This window comes from Pundamilia nyererei, unplaced genomic scaffold, assembly GCF_000239375.1.
Source record: "Pundamilia nyererei isolate P.nyererei 1_Seehausen unplaced genomic scaffold, PunNye1.0 scaffold00674, whole genome shotgun sequence".
Classification (NCBI taxonomy): Eukaryota; Metazoa; Chordata; class Actinopteri; order Cichliformes; family Cichlidae; genus Pundamilia; species Pundamilia nyererei.
The window spans coordinates 6,785-17,224 of record NW_005188075.1 but is presented as its reverse complement, the minus strand read 5'-3'; the positions used below and the strand labels follow the sequence as shown (position 1 = coordinate 17,224).

Sequence of the window (10,440 nt, the reverse complement as noted above, 5' to 3'; positions counted from 1 at the left end):
GGGGGAGAGGACAGTCCCCTGTGTTGCTGATCACCTTGTCAGACACACACTGTGGGAGACGTACATATTGTGGTCCAGATGGGTGTAGATACGATTAAGCAGGGAGATGATATTTAAAGGTGTTACGTTCCCCTAAAAGGGTCCAGGCGGTGAGGGGGAAGTAACAAAAAGTGTCCGGGTCGGAAAAAGAAGAAAAAGGCAAAAGCGTTCAATTAAAGAGTTTTATTAAAGTTTCTATTGATAGGTCAACTAAAAGAGACGGACAAGCTGCTATCACCATTTAAAGAAACAAAACAAAACTCAAGCATCGGTCAGTAAACTGAAAAGTAAGTCAAACAGACATTAGTAACCAAACCCACTCTCCACTGAGCAAGCAATCACAACATACAGCTCACTAGCCGCATATAGTGATGTGTCCTGTGTGTCGGGTAATCTCGGGGGAGTTTTTGTGAAGCGCGTATCGAGGCTCGCTTTGATTACGTATGCAGTGACGTTCGAGGCCTCGCGGGCAGTCCGTACCATGTGACTGATTCAGGAACTGGCTCGTCGGTTTGCGCCAGATTCGAAATAAAATGGGCAGCAAAACACAGCTGATTCCCCATCACACTGTGTTGTGGAATTGGATTACGTACGTGCTACGTAGCTACTTGAGCATTTCTTCTTCGATGGAACCAGCAAGAGATGTTTTTTATCTCATCTCTCCTAATAAAGTATGCACACAGTAATAAATGTCACGAATGATAAACACCATGATATAAATAAATCAACAACACTACAGATCCTATAATCTGATTTCTGTCCTTTAGTTTATTAAAAAGTGAAGCGTCACACACTAGTTTGTGTCATTATCCAGATGTACATAAGCATGATTACACAGTTACACAATCATGCCAAAACTCTGTCCTGATAGTTTCCACTTTCTCGTTTGTATCAGACATCCTGAGACAATATTCGGGATAAAGAACCATGAAAACAATTTACTTATTCAGTTTAGAGGTTTACACGTCACATCATTATAATCACAGAGCCTGTTTCACTTGAATCGTCCACTTGATGGCGCAGTAGAACAAAGGAATCACCACAATGCTTCGAACCATGAGTCGACCGGTTGGATGGAAGCTTCAGTTCATCACGAGGCTTCATCTCACCATCACTAGCTGCAACCACCAACATGGCTCTCTGGCCCAGAGCTCACCTTTCCCTGGGCTTAAACACCTGTAATTGCTGATGTGAATCAGCTGTACAAAAGAAAAAGGTGGCACCTAGTGGCACCAAAAAGTAAATTCAGCCACGGTAGCATGTGATGGAAACATGTTCTCCATCATCTTGAAGTGATTAAAATTCTTAAAAAAAAACAACAACATATGCACCATACTGTTTATGACCCGTCACTGAAGTCCAGCCTCACGTCCTCTGTCTTATCTCTGTCAGGAGTTAACGTCCATCATCAGATACTGTCTGGTGGAGGCTGAGAAACGTCAGATGACATCGTTGTCCTTCCCAGCCATCGGGACAGGACACATGAGCTTCCCCAGAGCCCTGGTGTCCAAACTCCTGCTGAGGGAGATCCGCTCGTACAGCAGCAGCAGAAACCCTCGCTGTCTGAGAGAGGTGGTCATCGTCGTTCACCCCAGTGACAGCCAAACCGTGGATGTGAGTTTGTGACTCTGATAGGAGCTGTTTAAGTGCTTATCATGTTCTGACAGTGAGCACTAGAGACAAGCAAACCCACCCTGTTAGTGAGTGAAAGCACAGAGTAACACACAGTACATACTGTTTATCACATGAAACGGGTACGAGAAGGATGAGAAGGTTTAATTAACTCAGCCTGCAAATATAGCAACAGGAAGCAATAAGAACTAGAAACAGACAAAACCAGACTATATCAAATAGTTACTTTTAGAATTTTGTTGTCTTAAAATCTAATTACAACTGCTGTGAGGTTTAAAATGATGTAATGTGTGAACATAAGTCTAACTCTTAACTTATAAATTCATTGAGCTGCAGTTATAGCAGTAACATCTAAGTTATATTGTTGTTGGTCAGTGTTTCACCAGAGAGTTCACCGGTCAGAGGAACGTCCAGCGCGAACGGCATGATTTTAATGAGCCACCAGTTCAACAGCCTGTCAGCCAATCACAACACTCCTCAGGTAAGAAGTCCTTTTAAACTTTACAATGAGTGATTATTTAATATTAAACCACTATATGATGATTTAATAGAGTTTAGTTAGGTCATAGAAACATGATGGCAGTCACAGTTTTATAAGAACAGCCCTGATACGACCATCAGTAACAACTCGTGTCTTTATGATGTAAATAGACGATGGGTTAAGGTTGTGCAACAGGTGTCGCTTTTTAGCTTTACGTTAAAAACATTATGAGCCGGACTCAGATGGCCAGTGGTATGAGGCAGAAGAGGGGAAAATTATTTCTAACCACTAAACCCCATCAATTCTATTCAGTTGAAAATTCTTATTTTAACACATTTAAGACAAATCAGCTGAGCTATTTAATTAGTGATTAGAAAAGGCCTCGTTATTTACAGATAAGGATCTTAGTCACTGGTGTTATTTCGAGCCTCCAGATAAAATCGCAGGTCTAAAATCATCTGCGTGTGCTTGTTTCAGCCACTTTTGGCCCAGTTTTGTCCACCTCCCTCGGTGTGTACCAGATGCAGATGGGTCAGCTCGCCTTAGAGGTGTCGTCAGGTGACATCACCAAAGAGACCAGTGATGTCATTGTCAACTCGTCCAATCAGACCTTTAACCTTAAAGCAGGTGAGTGTTTCTGAGTGCTAAAAACACAAAGTCTGTATTTAACTGTAGAAAGTCAATGTACCGTCTGACTTACTGCTCTCCTCTTATCTTTTCTCAGGAGTGTCAAAGGCGATCTTGGACGGCACTGGAATAACAGTGGAGCGAGAGTGTGCGCAGCTCGGTGTGTGCCTACAATTTCGTTGTACATGTACACTGATGATGAAGGGCTATTCTACTCTATTCTATTCTACATGGAACGGCACACTTGACTCCCTTTTCAGCATCACCAGGCAGTTAAAACTGAAAATTTATTAATTTCAAAACCCTGAAGTCTGTTTCAGTTTATTCACAAATCAAACGTAAAGTAGATATTTGTGAAATAGGTTCCCTGAAAACTGTCCAGAGCTCATAAACAGATGATATACAGGAAATACATCATTCCCAACATACACTGTACGTACAATGCCAACCTAAATCACTAAATAAATAATACAAATCCAACGGATCTAGACAGTCGTACACGAAAATAGTTGTGTGAATTTAAGTATGAACTTTAAATATTGCGCTATGTTTAAAGTTCAAAGCTATATTTACTACACAGGGTTCAGAATCAAACATGTTTTAGTAGCAGTTTATTAAATTCCTGTTAAAGATAGTTGTTGATGACAGTGGTTAACATTTATAAAGTGTTTCGAAGCTCATTCCATATTGTCCTAACACAAACTCGTACATTTACGTTTGCATTTCTTTCCACTCAAAAAAACCACCTGAAAAACCTGAAAAAAGAGCATGGCCTTGTAAATGCAGTTTATATTGGCACTCGGGAGGAGTAATAGCCCTAGGAAGGTTGTCTCCTTTGGAGATAAACTGGTCAAAACTATTTGCAAGATTTTCATCATTTAATCAATTCTGGCACAATTTCTTGCTCAACTGTTTTTAGGTGTTAAATCCTCCCAATTCTTTCGATCTTTGGGCTGAAGGAAGGACACTACTCGGTGTATAAATGCTCAATCAACAATCTTTTATTCCATACAATTCAACACTTTATGAGCACAAACCATCCGGATGGGGAGCCATGCATGAAGAGGGTCACAGCAAGTCTCAAACTGGTGGAGGGTTACTCAAACTCTCCTAGCCTCTAGTGGCCCCCACCTAGTCGTAAAAACCTAAACATTCACATTCTCTCTAACTCCCAGCGAGCCTGACTTATGGCCTTGGCTCCCTGTTTTGTCTGCCTGGGGTGGGGGTGATGTGCTCCCTGTCTCCTCCACTATCAGAAAAAGCAAAGTCAGCAAAGTCCTGACTCTCCGAAAACAGTATTTCCTATAACTCAGCAGTATAATGCATCATAAACAATATCATTCATTCAATCAGCAGTCTAATGTAATACAAATCAGTTTAATAACTGTAATAGTTTTCACCTTCTTCTAATTCAGGAGAATCCTGCAAACTAAAACTACATAATAGTTTCACAATCTTTAATTAGGGGTCTAACATGGCATTAGATAATATTATAATCCCACAGAGGAAGCACAGGTTTGTATGTTTCTATTGACTTACACTTAGTGTCACCTTATTTCTGTATTTTATATATAATTCTTTGTTTCCATCACTGAATTTTAATATAACATTTATAAAGTATGTTCTTTTTTAAACTAAATTTTAATACCTGAGTAAGCCATTTTTTATTTATTTTTAAAATGACTTCAGGTATGGTGGAGTTTGTGGACAGTGGTTAGCACTGTTGCCGCACAGCAAGAAGGTCCTGAGTTCGATTCCACCATCAGGCCGAGTCTTGCTGTGTGGAGTTTGCATGTTCTCCCCGTGTTTGCGTGGGTTCTCCCTGGGTACTCCGGCCCCCTCCCACAGTCCAAAGGCATGCAGTTAGTGGGGTTAATTGATTCATCTAAATTGCCCATAGGCGTGAATGGTTGTCTGTCCCTGTGTGTTGGCCCTGCGACAGACTGGCGACCTGTCCAGGGTGTACCCGCCTCTCGCCCTATGACAGCTGGGATAGGCTCCAGCACCTTCCGCGCCCCTGAAAAGTATAAGCGGTAGAGGATGAAGTTTATTGAGTGAGTTATTTAATCAATTAAAGCATTAAATTTTGCATCTGGTTCTTTGCAACTAAATACTGAAACTCATGATCGATATATGTTTTTTCAGTTTTCATCCTTGTCCCTTGTATACAGAGATTTATCCAGAGTCTCTGAATCTTTTGGTGATATTATGTACTGTAGATGATAAGACACTTAACCGCTTTGCAATTTTGCATTTACTGAAACATTTCCACAGTTTGTACAGCTACTCACACAGAAACATGTGCAAGTAGCCTGCAGGAGGTCATTTTGACAGTGCTCCTCTTCTTCCTCACACAAGGGCGCATATACCAGTCCTGTTGCTGGGTTGATGCACTTCTACAGCCCTGTCCAGCTGTGTTTGGCCCATCGCTTAGACTAACAATCAATATCGATCAATATCTTTACTGTAAAGTCACTACCTTGCTGTTACTACCTTTTACCAAATTTCAGGTTCCGATGTGAAAAATAGAATTTCAGAATTATGGATCAGATTGGAATACTTTTTAAAATATTTCAAACGTGTAACGCTTTGGACTGGAAAATACCAATTCTGCCACACTGTGTTATAAGCCTCATGTGCTTCCTCTCTGCAGTGAGTTCCATGGCTCAGCCTCCTGCAATGATCCTGACATCAGCCGGGCAGCTGCCCAGCAGGAACATCATGCACGTCATCGGCCAGAACGACCCTGCAAACATTAAAAACATGGTTTACTCAGTGCTGAAGTTCTGCGAGGAGAACAAGTTCAGCTCTGTGGCCTTCCCTGCCCTGGGAACAGGTCTGTACATATTATTTATGGTATTCACTGATTTGCTGTGCAGCAGTGTGCAGAGGTCATTACTGCATGAGGAACTGTGACAAAGGTCCCATCAGAGTTTGTGTCACACCAAATTAATATTAAGCTGAAACACGCCAACTAACCAGATCCCTTCTACAGAGTCTTTGAGATCTTAGGTTACACCAAAACCATCAGTTTGTTGGTTTTGTCCAACTCTTTCATCTTCGAGCTGTAATGAATGTTGCAGCCAGATGTGAGATTGTTGCTCTGTTGAGTTTCACAAAGTGTACTCTTCATCCTCTTTCCATCCTTTCATCATCACCATCATCATCCTCGTCTGCCTGTCAGGTCAGGGAGGGGCCAGCCCTTCAGCGGTGGCTGATGCCATGGTGGATGCAGTGGTGGAGTTTGTGAGGAAGAAACAGCCGAGGTTTGTTCAGAGTGTGAAGATCCTGATCTTCCAGACGGCCATGCTGAACGATTTCCACATGAGCATGAAGAAGAGACAGGGAGAGACGGTGGAGGAGAGGAGTGTCTTTGGCAAATTCAAAGGTATGTCGCTGTTGTTTGGTAGGGAAACCCAACTGTAGATGGGAAATTGTTTACTTATCCATTTCATTTTGATTATGGTGGCTTAAAAAGTACCAGTAAATTTCTCCTAAAAGACAATGTTTGCTCTTTTATTGACCAAAATCAAAAAGGCATTTCAGAATAACTTGAACTATCTGAACATCTCTGTGGTTTGATCCTGAAGATGTAAGTCTCTCTTGATGTGTTTTTAACATGTTTTTTAATTTCCCTCCTGGTCATTGTGGTGAAGGCAGTGGTGCATTTGATAGGCAGTGTTCTTTTAAAAAAGCAGTAATAATGTTAATGAAACTGTAAAATGTCTTTGTGTAAGGATCTGCTTTCTATGTTTTTTGTAATTGGGGTTTTAGTATGGGCAGAACTTGAATTTGAATGCTTTTTAAAACTGAATTTGAATGAGCCCAAGTTAAAATTCAGTGTATTGGTTTGAAAATGATCATCACTAAATTGAAAATAAAGAAATCATTAAAAGGCCAGAATTACCCTGACATTCATGCTCACAATGAGTGTTTGGAAACTTCTGATCATAACATAAAATGTTGTCAGATGGATTCACGTTGGATATTATTGTTTCAGCATCAGTCCGCCAGTTCATGTCAGGTCTGGTATCCGGGTCGGCTCAGTCCAGCTCTGTTGACTTAGTTCTGGAGAGGGAAGAGTTCGAGCCCACAGTGTTTCAGCTGTGTGCCGACGACAACAAGGTACGCATTTATTCATTTATTTTTTATTCCAATAATATTTAATTTTTTGCACACACATGGATGGATAGAAAACAAGCAAACAATCAAACATATCCTGCCTATTGTAGCAAGGCAATCTGGATCGAGCAACGTGCCCAAAGTCAAACTGCAAATCTTTGTGCTAATCAGAGAACAAAACAAATCAAAGCATGTGTGGTCTAACACAGAAGACGGCTCCCCTCAGCTGTAGCTCCCACAAGCTTTGGTGAAAAAATAAACCTAAGAAAATGTTAAATGTTTCAGGCATAACCTTCCCTTTAAGTAGCTAACCTGATGGGTAATGTATTCTGTGCCAACGGTTGAATGTTGTGGCGAAGACAGGGACCGCCTCTCTCTCTGCAGTGTGTGTGCGAGTGAGAGTAACATCTGCAGTACGAAGTTCACAGCGAGTGAGAAGAAGAAAAGTATGCTTATAGTAGCAGCTGCTGCAGCCAAAAGAGAGTCGAACAGGCCCAGCTGTGAGCGAAATGTTAGGATTCAGCTGATCACTGTGTTTACCGCCTCCAGAGGAATAATGTTCTGCTGGTGCAACTTTCCGACGCCTCTCTCCACTTTGCTATAAGTTGACCCAGACCAGACAGCTGGTTAGCAGCTACGAGGCAAGTTGAAGTTAAATAAATAAATTCTCTCTCCAGACTGGAACGACATTGCTCACAGACAAATCTGGCTGCTGTCAGAGAGCCTGTGTAGAATTACTGGACAGACTGATGCACATTAAATGTTTCCAGAACACTGAATAAATCTATTTCTGTGAGTTTAAGAAAATGTGTCGATGCCTGTAACTAAAATGTACCACGATTTCTCCAACCCTGCAGGCTCTGAGTCAGGCCAAGAAAAGGATTAATGACCTGATTCTGGCTGAGCAGGCACAGAAAACCATCTCTGACCCGTTCATTAGTCAGCTGTCACAGGCTGACATGGAGGAGCTGAAGGCTCTGCAGAGGAAACTGACGGTCAGCATCCGTCTGGACAAAGGAGCAGAAGACCAGGACCCCGAGATCCACCTGGAGGGTCTGACCAGAGACGTGTTCACTGCTGAGTCTGCACTTAGGTCAGCAAACAGAGACGTGAATGTTTTTCAAGAATGTTCAGTGCAAGGTCCTAACTGCTTTTTCTATTTGATGACCATCAGGGACATCATCCGGAAAGTGGAGAGGGCGGAGAACTCAAAGAGACAGGCTTTGTTAGTGAGCAGTCTGGTAGAATGGCAGTATCCAGGCCGCAGTGGCTCAATGGTGCCGTTTGATATTTACACCAACCTCAAACTGGAGGAGGCGCTAGAGAAGAAACAAAAGGTGAAGATCAAGATCAACAATGAAACGTACACCGCTGATCCAGGCCTTAGAAAAGCAAATTCAGCAAAGAAGCCTCCTATGGAGCTCTTTCGGAAAGAGGTGAAGGGTGAGTCATCTAGGCACTTTGTCTTTTATGGAGGTTTTACCTCAGAAAAAATAAGCTGAAAACAGAAGAGGTGATCAGTCTGTAGCCACCGCATTTTACATCTTCCACTGAAACTCTAATCACAGCATGTTGTATATATGCACTGTTAGTTTGAACTGAGCTCTTCCAATGATTTTTACAGATGACACTGCTCTGCCTCTGCCTTCTTGTTGGGAGGACATGAAAGGAGACCTTGTGAAGTTGTTTGCTCTGACTCGAGGATCTCAGGAATACAACAACGTGGAGCAGGAACTGACAAAGAATCGACTTCATGTTAACATCATCAGTGTATGTTCAGCCACAAATACACGGAGCAGACTGTATGACTGTGACGGTTAAAAAAATTGACTAGTAAAAGTCTCCATAGTAAACGAATGTTTTACATATGCTGTACATAAAAGATGGATGAAGTCACCATGGAATCACTCACTGGTGTGAGGTTAAAGCTTTGGTTTTAGCTTCACCATTTATAACTGGATTAATAACAAGTATGATTCAGTGCAGAGAGGTCTGTTAACACATGTTGAGTGAGAAAGATGACTGGAAAGGAAAAACTCAATGCATCATGGGAATCATTGAGTCCACAGTGAAATCCTATAATTTCCCTGTGGCCCAAAACTGGAGCTCTGTTAGAATAATTAACAGAACTTCAGCCATATTATTTGTGAGATAATAGGACAATGCTCCAAAAGGCTCCAACGGCACACACATAAATCAAACAAGTAAGTTATATAAAAGTTCCTCCTCATCCCCAAAGTTGGTATGAAGGCAGTGATTATCTATAGAGACCAAAACACAACCATAACGTATGTATTTGTGCTATAAAGTTTGGACATTTAAAATGGGAGTCTATGGGGACTGAAACTGCTGGAGCCAGCCTCAGCACACCTCTTTCATATGGATGAAATCTTTCAAAGTTCATCTATGTACAAAGAGAGCCAGGTGGAGGTTTCTTCTAGTAAAAAGGAGTAAGGAAGAAATGTTTTCATGATTGAGCAAAAAAGATAAATATCTATATACACACATCATTAGACAAAATAAGCAGAGGTAAGAAGGTAAGAACTATGTGAAGTAATAATGTGTTTGGATTGTGTTGGCAGATTGAACGGGTCCAAAATCCAACACTGTGGCAGAACTACCAGATCCTGAAGAAGCAAATGGAGGCAAAGAATAAACATAAAAACAACGAAAAGCTTCTTTTTCATGGCACCAGGGCTAAATCTGTCGATCTCATCAACGACAAAGGCTTCAACCGCAGCTACGCAGGAACAAACGGTACCTGAACACTCATACACGGCACATTTATAGAACAGTAATATCAATTACAGACGCCATAATATCCTTACCAAATATGTAACAAATAATGTGTGCAAACAGAAACAATAATATAAAATGTAAACTTTTCATTCAGTCAGTTTGTTATTGCAGAAAATTCTGCTGTTAATGTGTGAAATGATGGAATATTGACACTACTGACAACACGATTGGGAGATATCAAAGATATCAAAGATATCAAAGATATCAAAGTCCATATATTCAGTATTACATGTAATTACATGTTATTATTGTGAACATAAAATCAGCAAATCTTTCATAAGATTTCGTTAGATTGGTAGATGGTTGCTAAGTAACATGAAGACATCATATCTATTACTAGTAGAATAATATTGACTGCTAACTTTGAACACCTGCTTGTGTAGGAGAAAAACAGAAAACAAAAAAACAGAGGTTTGTGTGTTGCAGTAAAATATAAGGAGGCCTATAAGGTCAAACACTGCAAGTAAAAACAAAACAAAACAAAACACAACAGCAGTTGAATGAAACACAAATGAATTTTAATAGAACAAAGTGAAAGTAGAAAAGAAATCAACTCTTAATTGACAGAGGAAGTGTTTTTGGGGTGGCAATAATGTGACGGACCAGCTGCAGAAGTGACAGAACCCAATACGTGAGAATCACTGAAGGCTCTGCCTCCCATTCTACTTTTAAATACTCTAGGAACAACAAGTAGGCCTGCAGAGCAAGAGCGAAGTGCTCTAATAGGGTGATATGGTACT

The 10,440-nt window shown here is 41.0% G+C and overlaps 2 protein-coding genes across 2 annotated transcripts in view; both read left to right on the top strand.

Moving 5' to 3' along the window:
* Positions 1-943, top strand: part of LOC102215534 (POU domain, class 3, transcription factor 2-like) — a 4,767-nt gene extending 3,824 nt beyond the window's left edge. Inside the window, exon 4 of the mRNA XM_005754826.1 lies at positions 935-943. Within this exon, the coding sequence (XP_005754883.1) occupies positions 935-943 (9 nt within the window). The remainder of the gene's footprint in view (positions 1-934) is intronic.
* Positions 944-1,401: 458 nt separating this feature from the next.
* Positions 1,402-10,440, top strand: part of LOC102214324 (poly [ADP-ribose] polymerase 14-like) — an 11,615-nt gene continuing 2,576 nt past the window's right edge. The window contains exons 1-11 of the mRNA XM_005754823.2: positions 1,402-1,653; positions 2,047-2,152; positions 2,630-2,779; positions 2,877-2,939; positions 5,433-5,615; positions 5,964-6,167; positions 6,780-6,904; positions 7,759-7,994; positions 8,076-8,344; positions 8,526-8,671; positions 9,484-9,658. Of these exons, the coding sequence (XP_005754880.1) occupies positions 1,483-1,653; positions 2,047-2,152; positions 2,630-2,779; positions 2,877-2,939; positions 5,433-5,615; positions 5,964-6,167; positions 6,780-6,904; positions 7,759-7,994; positions 8,076-8,344; positions 8,526-8,671; positions 9,484-9,658 (1,828 nt within the window). The 5' untranslated portion in view covers positions 1,402-1,482. The remainder of the gene's footprint in view (positions 1,654-2,046; positions 2,153-2,629; positions 2,780-2,876; positions 2,940-5,432; positions 5,616-5,963; positions 6,168-6,779; positions 6,905-7,758; positions 7,995-8,075; positions 8,345-8,525; positions 8,672-9,483; positions 9,659-10,440) is intronic.